The sequence below is a fragment of the Lichtheimia ornata genome (genome assembly GCF_029851405.1).
Source record: "Lichtheimia ornata isolate CBS 291.66 chromosome Unknown scaffold00028, whole genome shotgun sequence".
Taxonomy (NCBI): domain Eukaryota; kingdom Fungi; phylum Mucoromycota; class Mucoromycetes; order Mucorales; family Lichtheimiaceae; genus Lichtheimia; species Lichtheimia ornata.
Window position 1 is genome coordinate 84,490 of NW_026695348.1, and position 18,205 is coordinate 102,694.

The following is an 18,205-nucleotide window of genomic DNA, read 5'->3' on the forward strand; positions in this document are numbered from 1 at the left end:
TTATCATCAACGCGCGAGCCATTGTAAGGCACACTACCACTTTATCATCTCATGTACCATCTTTAACAAATATTTGTCACTCTCTTCTCCTCTTTGCAATTATAGAAATACCCACGCCCACCGTGGTCATATAAACAAGAATGTTGTCGCCTATCTCACCATTCCATGCATGTCTTCCCTCCGCTATACACTTTTTGATTGCTCACATTGTCGAGAAGCCAAGTTTTGGTGAGTACCTCGTTGGATAACTTTTCTGTGGTCCTTGGAGTAAAGCTGATTTCTTTATGTTCATTCATAGCGTTTCATTGTTATACTATTTTCATTGTTGTGGTCGTCATTACATCGAGGTAACATGTACCATATTGCTTGATGAAGCCCATATTCATATCGAATTCCTTTCAATGTAGCCATGTTGTTGTCTTGTGATGGATATGCAAAGCTGGATCTGGTCAATACGATTGAGGTGTACATGGTGCGACAGAGATACCGGCATGGGGTTGATATGACGGCTTCCCACCATTGCGTATGTCAAAACCGCTTGATCTCGGTTTACCACTTCAAGCCGATTGCGCATACGTTTTGCCAAGGATTCGGAACGGCAAACGTGGTAGACCACATCGATGGTGATAAGGAAAACAACCATTACAAGACGATCTGAAAATACCATTCGCGGAACAAGGATACCAAGGTACTACAAGGCCACATGTTACCATTACTCAACCCAGCTAATCCGCATTCATAGATATCTACTTTTGACAAAAGCATTACATGGACAAAGTATGTGGCTACTACAGCCACAATATCAAAGGTAAGTTTGTACACCAGCAGTAGACGTGGAAGACATTTTTGCTCAAATGCTTTCTATTCAGGATTATATACCACAGGGCAAGAGACATGTTATCTTGGGTTGGTTTTCATCCAACGTTCTATGACTAGATGGCTGTGTCATCTGCACTCCTTGCCCTCACAACAAGCTTAAGCGTGAGTACATCATTAGGAATCTTTGTTTTCCTTTCTTCTAACGTTGTATGGTTAGATAACTGTGCCATCTGCACTCCAGCAATACCCTTCTTGCAATTCATGGCATTCATTACGCGACGGCATCCTGCGACATCAAAGCACTGCGTACAAGACTTTTCTTGACTGAGAATGTCCGTTTTGGAGATACTCTTGGGCGCCTGTCCCTTTGCAAACAAGGCATTTTATTTCATTATCCAGGTCATTCTTGTCGCCAACCACCTCATATGATTATCTGAGACATGTATCAGCTGCATCAATACACATGCATCGTCATACGCTACAAGAAAGGAATGATGAGGCTCATATAATTGACACCAAGACGTTCGCATACAACTGGACCAATCGACTTTTATCATCATCCTTCCAACTGAGAACTACCCCAAGGTCAACGTCGGATCACTAAATCCTACCTAGATGGTCAGCTCGTGCGATACCAAATCAGCATGATGGATATTTGGTGTCCTCTTTAAGGCGCGAATTCATCGTCAATGCATCAATTCGATTCCTGAATGCTAAGGGCAAGGCAATAAATGCAGCTCAAAGCACACCTGGTGTTGAAGATCCTCCTGCCTTGCACATCGTCTTGTCATGTACACATTTCATGGCCCATTTCCTTATGGATATGAAATCGTGATCCACCATATCAATGAAACCAACCCTCACAGCCGCCTGAGCAACCTGGGGCATGTTACTCGATCAGAAATCGTTCAACGCACACGTGACGTTTCCAGCCGCCAGCTGCATATGTTTACAAGGAAAACCTAGCGAGTTGCCGCTATTTGGTACTATATTGGCCTGTTCAATGCGGATGCGACTTTTCGAATGACAAGATTTTTTTCCATCCATGACACAATGAAAACATTCAAGGAGGAGTAAAGAATGCCGAATCATCACGTTCTCAACAACCTATGATCATATCCCACAAGGTTTCCATGGCTTCAGTGATCAAAATTACCCGCTATCCTTTGACGGCCCAGTGGACATGTCGAACCAATAACTTTCAAGTTCTCCTTCAATACTGATGGTGTGCGTGCTTGTTTCCCTTTTATCCTTGTCGTTTTTCTCAACAAAGACATCTTCAAATTCATAGCTTTTGCTTCTTGCATGTATGGGCGTATCTCTTAGTAGCAGTTTCACACACTGATCCTCCAGCAATAAACTACCATAGTCAACTGCTTGTGTAGTGGACTTCTTAATCTTTTTTCTTTTGCTTTAATATCATCCTATTCACAAGCAGTGATCAAATACGAGTATACTTTCCAATCACTTTACTATTACACACGCCCGCATACGCATGATCATGACACATAAGCCATAGCGTACAAAAGTTTCATGTAACCCCTCTGCAAAATGCAGTTCAAAGTATCTTATTTTGAATGCTATTGTTATCTACATCCCTACCCATGGCTCCCTATATCAATGCTTGGGACGCAAATGCCAAAATAATACATGCCCTTTAAGCCTTTGGACTCGACAACAATGCAAAGCTGTTCACGAGCGACTGTCGCAGCCTTTGGCTGAGCAATCTCTTTTGGCAAGCTACGCCTCATCATCTTCTACTTGCAATCATGCAAAGCCCATTGACACCGCCACACCACCAAGCCCATCTTCTACTTCGCCACCTTTGCCAAGCCCATCTCTTTGACTGCGCCCTCCATATCATAGATAGCCAAGACATATAAATATCCCCTCATTCTGATACAATAAAACATTATCTTACGTCTGTACTTTATTCAGTGTACTAGTCTTTCTATCTCATGGCCATTGGTTTACCAGCTCAGATTTGGACCGACACGACCACGGCCAAATCACGTGACCTGAGAAACAAAAAATTCAAAAAGAACATCCCAATCCACCTTTGTGGATCATCTAAATATCAAGTGTTTGAAGGGGCTAACCGGGAGTCGAACCCGGGACCTCTCGCACCCTAAGCGAGAATCATACCACTAGACCATCAGCCCCTGGTTGATTATTCGCATATTGAGTTACATTGTGGTTCGAATACCTGCCCAAAATGGAAGGTGATACAATGTAAAAACCGAATGGTAACCATGGCAAGATGCATATCATCATACAGCGGAATGTCTACCGATTGCAAATATCAAATCGTGGTAGTTTTAGGGAAGGTCAATCAGGAGTAATGGGCGCATAAAGACATTTCAACATTGAGATCCAGCAATTCACCCACAAAGATTTCGAGCTCAGAATCAAAGTGCGTGAAAATAATGCGCCGCCCCCGCTGTTACAGCCTTCCCTTACAAAAACGCAACTGCACCCCAATGCCCACCTCAATGAGAACAACAGCATTCACAACACGCAATACCCATCGAGAAAGCGACATTGGGAAACAAAAAGCCATTTGCGTTTGAAGCGTCTTCTTTTATATTGTCAGCAAAAAACACCAGCTTTCACGATTGTACACGATCTAATAAAGCTGGCACATGGGCGCCTCTCCTATGTTTGCTGCAGCTATAAACAATTACGAGATGCTACCATGACGCGTGTCTTAGTCGATTGTCGCCTTTGGATGGGTATCTTTTTGATACGGTCTATATTATCCACTGTCATCTGTTTGCTCTCTTTATCACTACACTTGTCATTGACCAGGATCGTTATCAAGCACCAGCACAATGTCAGCATAGTAGACAAGATAAAGGGTATTCTATTGGATTATCGAGTAAGGCTATGGATAGGGAGGAAGAATGGATCAATGCATTGGCACTCATACGCTGTGTATGGTCTTTTTATTAACACAGTGCTTTTATCACTTGGGAGGATCATTGTCAAGCAACACGAGGATTTCAACACGATAGAGAAAATGTAGATCATGATTTAGGATTACTTGTTCGGATATGGATCAAAAGCAATAAAGCGTGTATGACGCTGAACTCGTATCATCCCAACATAAAGATGCGTTGTTAATGAAGAAAGGCAATGTCTGATACTTTTGAATGGCATGCCAAGTGTTTTTCAACAGCATGAATGTAAGAAAAGGACAGCATTATGCTTATAGCACATGTCCTTCGGTTACTACTAGCATGATAAAAATGATTACCACTTTACAGACTAAGAGATATGATCATTTATTGACAACGTTATACAACTACATTTATAGTAATACACTGCTTTTGATTACTGTGGTCTTCTGCATAACGCTTTTTGAATGTGTGAAAGTTGCCTTTGATACTTTTTGGATACAAGTGAAGAAGGTTGGCAGCAATGTTCTTGGATTCACTCTTGATGTTAAGGTCGTTGACCTTATGACGCCACCAACAATTGTAAGGATGTTGTTGATAGTTGCTGTTCAAGAAGTCGATAAGCATTTGCTGAAATGACACAAAATCACAAGGAATAATGCCGATAAAATCAGATGAAGCAAGGTGAAAGTTGATCGTTTGTGATGTTTGCCCGTTCACGAATTGCTGCAGGAGCCACAATGCATTCATGGGCTGTATGGTTTTTGACGATTACTGGGCTTCGTCACAGCAGTGAAAGCAGGTATTCCAACATGTGATACTGGATCTTGATCAATGTCCTTATAGCCTTCGGACTGCTGGATCTGCTTTGATCTCCGTTGTGAAACAAAACGAGGGCTGCTGTTCATCACGCTTGTACAAGAAGAGGTTGTCTTGCTTGAATCCAATGCGGTAGTGACACCGTTGTAGTGTCCATGAAAAATCACGTGTACCCATCATCCAGGCATGTATCCTTCGTTACTATCCAATGTTAGTTTTTGGGTTCTTCTCAGAATAAACACAACCCTTACCGAGTATCACTTACTCTACACGTCTCCTATAAACCAGCAATCCATACACGACACCTCAATCTTGTATCGCTTTGAGCATCCATCTTGGCCTTGAATCGTATCAACACATTGACGTCACGATCATCGCTTTTCCAGCGAACAAGAAGAGGATGTGTGAGCGACATAATTACTTGTCTGCCGTGATGCGTCTCCATATATTGATATATCTCCTCACTATCTTCCCATCTTCTTGAAATGCATCTTTTTTGGTTCTCGCTGGAGAAATGACCGTAAGGTAGCAGTAGCTTCATCCTTCTCCCCCAGGCTTTGCATGCTGTCGACAGATTTTGATCATCATCAAGCCAACTTTCACCAGCCCCCTCAGGTATGTGCGCCTTCATTGGATTCAGTAAACGGTGATGCTTTTGGACCGCAACATGTCGCATCGCACTTGCAAAGAAAAACACGCCTTCGTTCAAGCCGTGTGCCAAATCCAACCATTGAATCTTGTCATCAACGTTGAATATGGATATGCAGAGCTGGAAAGTGCAATCTCAACCCCTTCAACAACGAAATCATATGTTGCCATACGTGTAAGCCATGATATCACTGGCAGGTTGTGCCGCCTAGTCCAACTTTGCATATGCATCTCGGGAGATCACTACATAAAAAGGAATGTGAGTATGAGCTTCAGCAAGCAAAATGGTTAGGTTTTACCTTGATAAAAGAGCCAAATTCCCCACAATAACAATGAAAGTCCTTTCTTTGGATAGCTCGGATCGTGTCTCTTTGCCTCCGTTTCCATCGCTATCACTTGAGCCTCGTCATCATGCACAGCATTGCACCTCTCGAATAATAACAAAAGACTAAAGATCATCCAAATATGAGTACATGGATCGATCACAAAAAGGACTATTCCACCATGGTACTTACCAAAGGCATTGAAGTTGTCAGGAATCAAAGAGTAATACGATAGAGAAAAGAGATGTGTGGGAGTAAAACGGTGGGCAACAACATTCATCTTGTTGATATCTGGACGGTGGGCGTGGGGAATTCTGTGACCACAAACAAAGAGGAAAAAGTGGTAGGGAAAGGTGATGGGCTGATAAACTGGTGCGGCGCCTTCATCAGTGATAAGTCTGAACCTGATGTGATTGATTGCTGCATCCAAGCGTCGCCTTGTGTGATAGCACTTTTTCACAGGTTGTATCTTAATAAATGTTGTCCAACTCTCGCAAAGAAAGAGATTGCCGCCCTTCTTTTGGTAATCGGTCATACACGAACAGAGGACGCATATTTTGATTGGCGTTGGTCATGGCAAGTGAATTGCGTCGATTTTTGCTTAAGCAACATGGTCGTCTCCCCGAAACAGTAGAATGCCATGATGACGTCTTTGAAGTGTTCTGTGATAATGATAATATAGCCTAGGAAGACCTTCTGGATCCTGCAACATTAATATACCTTTACGTGAATTTGCACGTGACCATTCCGGAATGAACACTTTACCTCAAGGAATTTCCCACTAGCATCCTTGCCTCAAATAAAAGCAGTATCTCCAATCGATCCAGTATGTGCTGTTGCTGTTTCATTGTAAGGCTCATTAATCAATAAGTCTTGCGTTGTTATCCAATACCATGCGTACCATTTGGAGCTAACAACGTATAACATTCTTGCTTTGACATCAATCTCTTGTTGCTGCCACAGGTACCATAATCCAACGTATTCAAGCTACAATAGATGCAATGTAAGAAGACAAAGATAGCATTCGCTTTTCGTGTAGACATACCCAAAGTAACAATGGGTTGGAACATCTCCTTGGCAACAACCATGGAAACAACACACAGGACACACGACACCCCTTGGATCTTGTATGAGCGAGAGAACACAAAACTACATGTCAAGTAGTATGTCAAAGACCAACTTGAATAATAAAGCAATGCAGCGATTGAACGTACATGTTGTAGTACTGCAATGGGAGCTTGGGTCATAGCTAGATCGCACGCGTACTTGTTGTTGAATGTCTGGAACTGGACAGTGTCGCCATTGACCACCTGTTCGCCCAATCGGTGCTGTCCATTGAAAGGATTGCCGGCTGTTAATGTGTTGTAGTTTGTAAATGGAGACAAGCTTACCTTGCTTTGTGAAGCGGGAGTGAAGAAGAAGGGTGTCTTTGTTGCTCCTCCCACTTCCCAATTTGTGGACAACACGCCACCCAGCTTGCTATAGTTGCTGTTGTAAATATGAACCTCAACAATAGCCTATACACTTGGGTCAATAATAGCCACAACCACTCGATCTTGTAATTAAGCTATACATCTTTTACTTTGGCGGGATTGGCGTCTATCAAGTCCGTGCGCTCTTGTAACTTATGCAAATCGACTCCTGGATTTGTGCAACTACTGCATGACTCCCCTACCAAACATACAAAATGCATAATTCATTGTCATTGTCATTGTCATGATGAATAGCTTTTTCATGTTTGGATGCTGTTTACGTACTTCCTAAAGGCAATCATCATTCACTTATGAAGCAACCTGTCAATGACGCGTACGTGTAACCACCACGTGCTGTTTCACTCAGCTCTCCATCTTTCCGTCAATGCAGTCGACACCATCCACAAGGAGAACGCAACTCCATCACGCTTACAGCATAAGCAAAACATAAAGATGTCCGTATCTCATGATTTTACAATGAAGCGTGGGGTCTTTATTGGAGCAATGAGCTCGGCTTGGCCAACAGCACCTTGTGTGAAAGTTTCACGTTCAATGTCGCAAACAGCCCAAAAAATATTTTTTTGGTCGTCGTCGTCGAAGAGGTCGACCCCCAGATCCAGTTTGGCTGGTAGCGATATTTGCGAAATCTGGGATTGGCAAGCTTGATCGTGAAACTTTCACACAAGGTGCTGTTGGCCAAGCCGAGCCCATTGCTCTATTCAAAACCCCACGTTTGATTGTAAAGTTTGAAGATACAGGCACCTTTACGTTTGTAAGCGTGATGCTATATGAGAAGTGGTCTTTGTTTAATGTAAAGTAGCTAGATCTTGACAGAACAAAAGATGCAGAGGGACGTGTTTGTGTAACAGAGCTACTTTGCATGACTGGAAGGATTGACGGATTATACTTTATGGTCTACCCACAATAGTCCATATATTGCGCGCTATCAGCCATTTCCTCACAATCAGCGTTGTTGCAAAATCCACTGCATGTGAACGATTCTCCTGATCCAGCCGAGCATTTCCATCATTCAAGTTTCTTGATCCGAGCCGATTTGACTGAGCTACGCTGGAACAGCAAACATGAAAATAAATGAATCGCAGACCCTGCGAATGTCTTCGTCTTTCAAACTTTTGGAAGATCCCATTCCAAATTTTCAAATGAAGCATGAAGTTTTTATTAGAGGAAGTTGATCAGCATGCTCGAGAGCACCCTTCTGACCAATTTTCAAGTTGGAGGTGGGCAACTTCGGGGCGGTGGACCGTCCGCTCTTTTGATCCCATCATCCACCATTTGGATCGCCCCGCATTTTAAATCTTCACAATGAAGTCTGCGACTTTTAAATGAATGAAGTTGATCAGCATGTTGCAGCGAACCTTCTGACAAAGTTTCATGTTCGAGATGGGGAATCCCAAGGTAATACATACTATTTCCATAGATCATGAATCCGGCGCTGCCATGCTTTCCGATCTCCATAGTAAATCCCACATTGTACCCTCCCATTCAATATTTTTAAATGAACATGAGGTCTTTTTTAACACAATATTGATCAGCATGTCCCAGAGCATCTTGTGTGAAAGTTTCAGGTTCGAGAGGGACAATCTCAATATCAAAGTTTGAATGTACAATGTACATGTATTCATACAAGAGGTGTCCGCCTATTTAATTTCCACTTCTTCCACTCACACTTTATTCCCTCTTCCTCCCATTCTCAACTGTTGCCCATTCAAGTATACAACTACCACCTGCAAACGATTGTCCTGCTTCAACCCATCATGTCAACCCTACGATTGTCTTGATCGGAAAGCCATTGACTGAATGGGCAAGTCCATGGCGTGTACACCCCACTACACCAACACGCGAGTTTCTTGACACCACACCTTCTCTTGTACACCCCTCTGCCGCGACCCAACGTAACAGCATTTGCCATTAGCGAGGTCCTTACTCCATTGTCTCAAGCTACATGCAGCAATTTGCCTTGCAGTCCTTTTTCACGTACACAGCAGATAGCCATTGTACAGAAGCAGCTTTATTTACGCGTAGCAACTTGCTTTCAATACATACGACTTCTTATGGACATATGGATATTACTTTGGTGCATGGGATGGAAGGAACTGGTTATCGATTGGGTTGGTTCCCCTTGGCCTATTTGGAACGTGATGCTTAGTTTCGATGGCACCCTATCAACCACACAAGCAATCTTCACCTTGCTGAACTACGATAGAAAATGACAAAGTAAGAGGTAGACCAGCAGCTAGATGAGCAGCGATCACAGAGGTTCCTTCTATCAAAATATAGGACTTGCAATGGTCATGATGGATGGTTGCAATCAAGTGCAGTGATGAGAATCTTGGAATGTTGCTTTGGTTGCTAGGCGCGTCGTCAGCAGGAACGATGGATCGTGTCACGTGGATACAGCTGAGGATGATGATGGATGGCTGAAAGGTGGTTTTCAATCACTCCGACTCAATACTCCATTATGCCGACCACTTTATCAGTTCAATCAATCATGACAACAATTCCCACAGCCACTCACATATAAACAAGGCTGTTGTCACCAACACTATCATTCGCCCTTCTTTCTACTTGTATTCACCTCATCAATCATCCATGGCCTTGGTAAGTCTCAACGATAGTCTTTATGTGATTCCCAAAATGAGGGTACTCATACATTCATCTAAATAAGTCAAGACATTTACATTCGCTATGTCCAGTACACGTGGTGGTGGGGGTACGGACATTTCGCACCACGATTGACAACTCCTTTCTTTATCAACGGCCGTTCAAGAACAGTGATTAAGATATTGTTGTGTCAGCGGGCAGCTTGGGCAAACGAGCAAATGAATTTCATGTTGGATGGTTTTCAGCTGAACCTCTTTCCGCTCCTCGACCTATTTCCTTGGGTTGATACGGTCAACACCAGAAAGGCAGCATTAAGCCAACTATATGAATACCTTTCCAGCACCAAACCTTTGGTAGCCACTGGCCTAGGAAAGCACTCATCATCAGCATTGTTTTCCAACCTTTTGCATCATCATGGCTGTGGACATCGTCCGGAGGGGTTTTCATACATCAAACAAGTTGCCTTACCTCGTTTATGTCACTTTGTCGATGATGAATGGGTTGAAACAAGCGACATGGGCCGCATTCTTTACTATTGCAATGTTGATCCCGGATACGAGAGATACGGTGAACGCTCAATTGACCTACTCGAGTTGATGGATATCACCTACAAATGAGCCCCAAAACTCCTATCAGACTAGGCATTCTTTAATATATAAATGATAGTTGTACCTACCACAAAGGATCCCTCAATAAACACTCAGCCAAATGTCATTAAGCAGCAATGAGCACACCAAGTGGTAAAGCAATGATGTGAGCTAAAAAATGATGAATGCATGAGTTACCCTCCTTTTGGTGAGGAACACATAAAGACTATCATTGAGACTTACCAAAGGCCACTGATGATGATGTGCATACAAGTAGAAAGAAAGGGCATATGGTGGTGTTGGTGACAACAGCCTTGTTTATCTATGAGTGGGAGTGTGTATTGTTGTCACGATGGATCCAAGTCGAAAAATCGCAGCTGATAAATCCACCCGCCACATGAAAGGTGATTTTTATAGGTGACTCAAGTATGTCCATTAAAGAAGTACCATGATCACGTATTACTTGTTGTGCTCAAATTCCACAAAATAAGACGTTGTTCGAGGAGGAGTGTTCGTGATGCAGTAATAGCTGATGATTTATTCCATGTTTACATCTACCACTTTGACGCATCCACCTCTACTATTATCAAATTGTTGTATACATCAGCCATATTGCTAGCAGTTGATAAATCAACTTGATATGCACGATCATTGATCCCTTGGATTTTTACTTGAGGGCGCATGCTTGCCATTCTCTTCTTGAGCGGCGGGATGAGCTTTTCAAGGTGGGACAAAAACTGTTGCCAGACTTTCTTGGGATCAGTCATCCTTGGAATGTCAAAGGGGATTACACCCAATACACCATAGACATAGTCAACTGGATCCATACATCGTCTGGGAGACGTTCCAAAAGACTCAATCACATCGACGATACTCATTGGATCAAACTCGACCATCCTGTATGCGCTGTAACATTTTGCTCGTCTCATTTCCTCCATGGGCCCTGATACAGCGTCTATCTTTTCCAATGCAGAAATTTCAATGTGCCATTCCTTGTGGATTCTTGATAGGTCCAAGCTTCGAGTCTTTACCGCCTCAGAAATACACGCTGAAGCGGTCTTTATCTTGCTCAAGACAGCATTTTCTGTTGAATGAATTAGTACAATGTTGTCAGGTGTTTTTACGAATCGTACCATTAATTATTTTGATACATGTATTCCTCAAAGGCAATAGCATTCGATCAAAGGTAGATACATCATTGATATGGATTATGTCGTTTTCAGATAGATGAGACGCAGTTTCAGCTATAAAATACAAGCCTCTTCCTAGTGGTAGCACCATTTCTTGCCATGTCCACACACGCTTCCACCACTGACAATTCGTGAACGTATGAAAGTGATCAATGAGCTGCAGATATCGATCAATGAGTTGTCTGGGAGAGAGGTTTCCGAAAACAACAAGCTCATTAAATTCATATTCCTTGTCCTTCATCATACAAAGTTGTGATATGACGCTAGGCTCACAATCCATCATAGCATAGCATCGAAAACAGCAAGCATAAATATCTCCCATAATATCCAAGGGTGTGTCAGTGCGTGCACATAACACATCGATCCACCAGTAACTATCAGGATTACGTCCAAGGAGACTAAGTAGGGTGGCACGCTTTTCAGGTCGCATAGATATAGGCTCAGCTGGTTGCCCATTTTCATCATCCACATAGTCCCCAATCTCCTTCCACAGGTACCGATTGCTGCCTGAGACTCCCCAGAGATGCGATAATGCATAATAAGGTGATGGGTTATATATCGCTGCATTCATCCTTTGTATCATGCGTTCTCGGTGGTACGAATCGGTGGCAGGTTTTACAATCTTCATTTTGTTGGCACCATTTTCTGGAACGTACACTAGTGAAAAATGCGGATGTGATAGAAGGGTCGCAAGTCCTTGTGCAAAAAAGTCGCTATAGATCCTCCAGTTCTCTTTCAAGTCCACATTTATCTATTCAAAAGGACAACGCATGAACATAGCTCTCAAGATCATTTACGTATTCGTTATACTCTGCAAGGATCAGCTGTATCAGATGTCATGGTGAGTTAAGGGGGTCAAAAAGAAAGTGTGGGAAATGGGAAACGATGTTCTCATTATGTTTTGTATCACAAGCTGGGTATGTACAGGTATTTGTGTTCATTCAAGATGCACCGTCCCAATAAGAAACTAGGAAGCACTTTGATCTATGGGGTGCGTGCTGAGCATGTTTGTGCTCGCTCAGTGCATCTGTTTTATACGTACATCATGTGCATGTGAAAAGATGTGTCGATGCATAGTGTGTCAAAAAGATGGTCGTAAATGGTTGACAGGTTGCACGGAGGATAGTGATTGTAGCTGCCATGGAAACGATGATTGGATGCATCAATGGTTCAGGATAAAGGCATCAACATCAGGTGGGCAATGGATATCCACGCATTGTATTCGTGTGTATTAGAGTAAACAAAGCATGCTAGTTTCATGACAATGGAAAGTTTTAATTGGCGTTGTCATCCCTGAGAAAGATAAAAGCAATGATCCTAATTCTACTACTACTCATTAAATCAGCTTCCCAAACATGGTATCCATCTTCTCTCTAGAATGCATAGGCGTAGAATGATGGCGCCGTACGAACAGAGGATGCATATTCAATCCAAGCAGTATCGTGAGACGCACCCATTTCCGCTAACACAACAGGATCGCTTCCTTTTGACGGTACACTACATTGGCTTCCTTGACGTGCTGCAGTGATAGAAAGAAAAAACCTGCCACCTATTTCTTGTCGTAAGTCCACTTGAATCCAACCAATCCCAAAATGACCTCTTTACTACCTTGAAGCATCCTTCAATACCATCATTGGTGCTGCAGATAACCTCGTATGCAATCGATCCAGTATGTGCTGCTGCTGTTTCATTGTAAGGCTCATTACTCAGCAAGTCTTGCTTTGTAGATCCAATACTTCTCGTACCATTTTGAGCCAATGTATAGCATTCTTGGTTTGACATCACTGTATTGTTGCTGCCACACGCACCATAATCCAATGTATCCAAGCTACAATAAATGCCATGTAAGATAACTAACAAGGATAGCATTCGTTCTTCGTGTAGACATACCCAAAGTAACAATGCGTTGGGACAACTCCTTGATGACAACCATGGAAAGAATACACGCGGCACACGACACCCCCCTTGGATCTTGTATGAACGAGAGAACACAACACTACATGTCAAGTAGTATGTCAACGTCCAACTTGAATAATAAAGCAATGCAGCGATTGAACGTACATGTCGTATTGCAATGGAAGCTTGAGTCATGGGTCGATCGCACGCGTATTTGTTGCTGAATGTCTGGAACTGGAAAGTGTAGCCATTGACCACATGTTCACCCCAATGAACGCTGTACATTGTAAGGAATGCCAGCCGTTAATGTGTTGTAGTTTGTAAATGGAGACAAGCTTACCTTGCTTTGTGAAGTGGGAGTGAAGAAGAAGGGGCTCGTTGTTGCTCCTCCCACTTCCCAATTTGTGCAGCACACGCCACCCCGCTTGCTACAGTTACTGCTATGGAGATGTACCTCTACAGTAGCCTATACACCTGGGTCAATAATAGCCACAATCACTCGAGATTGATACTGAACACATTCCTTGTAACTAAGCTATGCATCATTTTACTGTGACGGCATTGATGACTACTGGGTCCGTGCGCTCCAACTTATGCAGCTCGACTCTGGATATGTGCAACCAACACATGATTCCTTTTAATCCTGAGCACACAACCCTTGGATGGAGTGAGTGATAAAGAAGGAATTGTAACACGATCACGGCACGAAGATGGATCCACCCAAATGCCAAAGCAATTACCATGTATCTTAGCTTTATGATCGACAAGCCGTCTACAAGGGTGACAAAAGGTATGTATATTGTTCCTACAACCCAATCGACACCTTTCACGTGCCAATCTATAATAAATACTCTTTCATTGTTAATCATGCATATATAATGATGTTTGATTATGAGGCTGATTCTTGCATTCTGATCCTGTTTCTTTATTCATATAGAACAAGAATAGCCTTTGGTAGGTAAACAAGTGAGCTCAAGTAAATACACTTATACTATGGTGGGGTTATGGGATAGAGATGACAGTTGATGGTATGATGGACGTTGATCAAGCTTCCTATCGATCCAAAATTCAGGAGAGACCACAGTCAACAAGAATTATGGATCATACTACTTTATCCATGACTCCATGTGCGCGTATGGCGGCATATGGTTTCGCTCAAGGAGCTCCCAATTCAGATGCACGTAAGAAGCAGGTCCAGAGAATGTGGAAAAGTCATTTACCACCATTGCATATGCATATTTCACGAGACAAAATGGATCAATGGCGTCAATGGGCGAACACGTTACAAAAAGGGAATTCATTTCTTGCAAGTGCTATGCGACATGTTGGCATGGCAACGCATCATCCTTTATGGAACTGCTTGAAACCATACATGGCGCCGGGTACTAAAGTTGATTGGCTTTATGATGAATCCAAACTTACGAAAGCTTGTCTTGCTTGGGGGTGCATCAATTAAGCAACATTTTGCGATGACCATTGTTCTAGCAACAACGAAAAGCGGGAAGTAGCAATACGATGGTGGTGAGACGACGACGACAATGAAAACTTGTATGCATACATGGTCGTGAATCATATGAGACTGGTGACCTTATCATTGTCACATCCCCTATTGATACCCCAAGACCATAGCTACCGAAAACAGTGCATTACCATTGAAATAAAACGTTAGCAATGTCCTTGTTGGATGTCATTGTTATTAGCGAACAATCAAAAGTGATGTTGGTGTTAAAAAACGATACATGCATGATAACCTTCGTTATGGATGAATGGCTGCTATAGGGAAGTTGGAATCAAATTTGGGTTTCTAGGTAGGAACGAGAAGCAAGAGTATCATAGCTACAGCATGTCTTATATAGGCTTGACTTGTCATTGGATGATGATGATTGAAGAGCCACGGCAATTGTTTGCATATGATTAATGATACAATATCAGGAGTAGGTTTATTACTTCATGACAAGGAATGGCGACGTGTCAAACAACAGGTGAGCTTGTGCTTGGGGCGGTGGGGGAATTAAAAAGAAGGGCAAGAAATGGTCAGCAGCCAAATAGCTTTTTCTTCTCTTCCCCATTGCGTTGCCGACACGAATCCCCATTTACACCCATCCTTTCACAGCACTGACACATGGCAGTATAGCAATGCGATTTGTTCAGCCTTGGGGGTGTCCAATGCAGAGGAGCGACATTGCAAGTGTATGCAACCAAAGAGAGACAACTTATGATGGACAGCAGTATCTTTATCAAAGCAGTAGCATGAGATGATGATTGTACAGGTTTTCTCTATACGACATGGACTATACGCACAACGCGCATCCAGCTTCTCACTACACGACATGGGCTACGCGCAAGCGCCTTTAGCAGATCTATTATCAACAAACGAGCAGCCATTCATGCAACATGGCCCAGCAGTGCGACCTCATCCTTTCAATCACCTTTGTCGCGCACAATAATGTAGAAACGAGTCGTTACAAGGGACGTAGCAGCATTGTGGTAGAATTTAGCACAAGCGAATAAAAAAAAGACAACGTTTTGATCGTAAAAAATGCATGCGCCATTCCTATCAAAGAAAAGAGCGTTTACGATGTGTTGCAAGGTGCCACCAATCCTTATACACAGTACCATGCTGGATTAGATTTTCGAGCGCTGCCACACCGGCATGAGATCACCGTAGTAGTAGAGATCATCCTGTAGTACGTTTTGCTTCCTCAGCTTCAAGATGATCAATAAACTTAGTGTGTGGCACGCGCTACACTGACTTCTGGTAATACAAAAGCAAAAGAGATATTGCATGTCCTCGGATATCGCATCCATCATTGTCTGTGCTGCATTGGTCAATATCACGCACGATGATTCGATCATCACATCTTGCAGCTTGCATGCATCCAAATGGCAATGTAATAAGAAACACCGCTCATTGGACAACGTCGTATATATAAAATGGCCTTTGAAATTGTAAGCCAAAAGAACAAGTAGCATGACAACCACCGTGAACCGAATAGATGGACAAAGGTATCATACAGTAATTAGAGGAGGTACTCATTTGATTCGTAAGGGATGTATAGACGGAGTTGAGAGCAAATGAAGCTAACTTGCAGGATCCCAATCTTTTTTAGCGGTTTTCTCTTCCTCTCTCCTCATTAACACCCCTTGTTTCCCTTTTTCTTTCTTGTAATCCACACACCTTTCTCTCATTCTTTTTCTTCTTTTTCCTTTTCACACCCCACCCAAGCCTTCCTTTCCATCATCATCATGCGTCTTTCTACGGTTGCTCTTTTCGGCCTTTTAGCCACCGCTGCTCAGTTTGCAAAGGCAGATGATTTGCAAGACGAAATTGATCAAGCTCAAAAAAAGTTTTGTAACGGTAAGGTGTCATCATCATCATCCTATTACTTTTTGCAACCTAACATGCGGGGTGGTACTACTTTTATATAGGTCTGAGCGTGTCAGCTCCCACTCAAGGACAGGAATTTAGCGATGCCACCAAGGTCACTGTCACCGTCGGTATGTGATGATGATTCTACTTGATATGGCAGCAACAAATCAACTAAGCCATGTGTGTAATATTATATAGATCGTCAACCTGATTCCGAGGCCAAGGTCATTAACGGTGTAGATGTACGTGTCGGCTCGCTTTAAGGGGCAATTGTTTATCACCTTGGAGACGCTGCTCTATTTTTGACACTCACATACACTTTTAAATTCTAGATTTACTCGATCGGAAACGATGGCACACCAAAGTACCTTGGTACACCTTGGAAGGGCTCGTATGCACTCAACACCCAGGCCACCTTAAAGTAAGTCATCCTCATGATTGCCACGCAACAACAACAACATGATGAGGCCAACACTTTTTCACAATTATCAGCGTCGATATCACAAAGACACAAGGCGTGCAGCTTCCTTCCCAGTTCAAATTCCGGTAAGTGCTAACGATTATGAAGTGATCACCTTTCTAAACCATTTTCAGCGTGTGGGTCCACAACTCGCAGTCAGGTTGGTATAATAATTGGGCAAAAGAGAATCTTACTCGATATGGTAATTTCCAGTTGTGCTAACTTTTGTGTGTGTGTGTGTGTGCTGCAGGTCCCGACTGTACCTTGATGTCCCAGGTAAAACATGAAAATGACAATCAACCACCACCATCATCATCCGTATTAAACCCCTATGATAGGTCTTTAAGGCTTCCTCGCCAAGCCACGACAATGCTGCCAACATGGAGGCATTGCAAAATCTCGACAAGGATGTGGGTCGTGGTTGCTTTGGTGTTGAATTGACCAAGCCTGCTTTGGGTGAAAAGATCGATATCAGCAAGACCAAGCGTGTCCCTGTCCATATCAGTAAGTGTGGATGCCTCTCTTCATTTTTCATTTGCATCAATGTTTATTTATATACGTATAATACAGAGAGTGATCCCATCTCCCAATTGGCCCAATACAAGTCGCTCAAGCTTTACAAGGTCAACCTCAAGGACCGCGAAACTGAGTTGGTCCAAGAGTCGTGGGATGGCCCTGAGGATGCTCATCAATTGTTCAGCATCAAGGACACCATCAAGAACGTCTCTGAAACTAGCCCCAAGGATGCCTACTTTTATCAAGTCATTGGTGTCACCGAGGATAAAGAGGAATGCACCTTCACCTCGCATCCTTTCTACCTTACAAAGTAAAAGAAAAAGTAACCAACATGTTTCTCCTCCCCCCTTGTTAACAACAACAACAACTCGGTTACTACCTAGAAAACCCATGTAGTCTCTCATTCTCTCTCTCCTTCCTTCTCTTACTCTTTTGCCCCCCTTCTTTTCTTGTATACCATAAACAATAACAGAAAACACAACCTTGTATGCTGTACGTGTGATATACAAGTTCTTTATTTGCAAAGAGTTGACTCGCTTCTTGTTCTAATGATTTGGGGTGTGCCTTAATGATGATTGGAGAATGC

The 18,205-nt window shown here is 42.8% G+C and overlaps 3 protein-coding genes and 1 non-coding gene across 4 annotated transcripts; 1 reads left to right on the top strand and 3 right to left on the bottom strand.

The window, feature by feature from the left end:
- Nucleotides 1–2,905: 2,905 nt before the first annotated feature.
- On the bottom strand, nucleotides 2,906–2,982 carry O0I10_006366. Its single transcript has one exon. It is a non-coding gene; the product is annotated as a tRNA-Pro (tRNA).
- Nucleotides 2,983–4,556: 1,574 nt separating this feature from the next.
- Nucleotides 4,557–4,980, bottom strand: O0I10_006367 (uncharacterized protein; the record flags this gene model as incomplete). The annotated part of the gene is made up of 2 exons (XM_058486395.1): nucleotides 4,557–4,728; nucleotides 4,841–4,980. 2 exons carry the CDS (start codon nucleotides 4,978–4,980, stop codon nucleotides 4,557–4,559), a joined length of 312 nt encoding a protein of 103 aa, XP_058342752.1.
- Nucleotides 4,981–10,741: 5,761 nt separating this feature from the next.
- O0I10_006368 (uncharacterized protein) lies at nucleotides 10,742–12,217 on the bottom strand (the record flags this gene model as incomplete). The annotated part of the gene is made up of 3 exons (XM_058486396.1): nucleotides 10,742–11,271; nucleotides 11,321–12,128; nucleotides 12,188–12,217. The coding sequence occupies 3 exons, from the start codon at nucleotides 12,215–12,217 to the stop codon at nucleotides 10,742–10,744; spliced, it is 1,368 nt and encodes a 455-aa protein (XP_058342753.1).
- Nucleotides 12,218–16,519: 4,302 nt separating this feature from the next.
- On the top strand, nucleotides 16,520–17,933 carry O0I10_006369 (uncharacterized protein; the record flags this gene model as incomplete). Its single annotated transcript, XM_058486397.1, has 9 exons — nucleotides 16,520–16,631; nucleotides 16,703–16,771; nucleotides 16,842–16,885; nucleotides 16,976–17,064; nucleotides 17,136–17,189; nucleotides 17,238–17,263; nucleotides 17,354–17,379; nucleotides 17,442–17,607; nucleotides 17,674–17,933. 9 exons carry the CDS (start codon nucleotides 16,520–16,522, stop codon nucleotides 17,931–17,933), a joined length of 846 nt encoding a protein of 281 aa, XP_058342754.1.
- Between the last annotated feature and the right edge of the window lie 272 nt (nucleotides 17,934–18,205).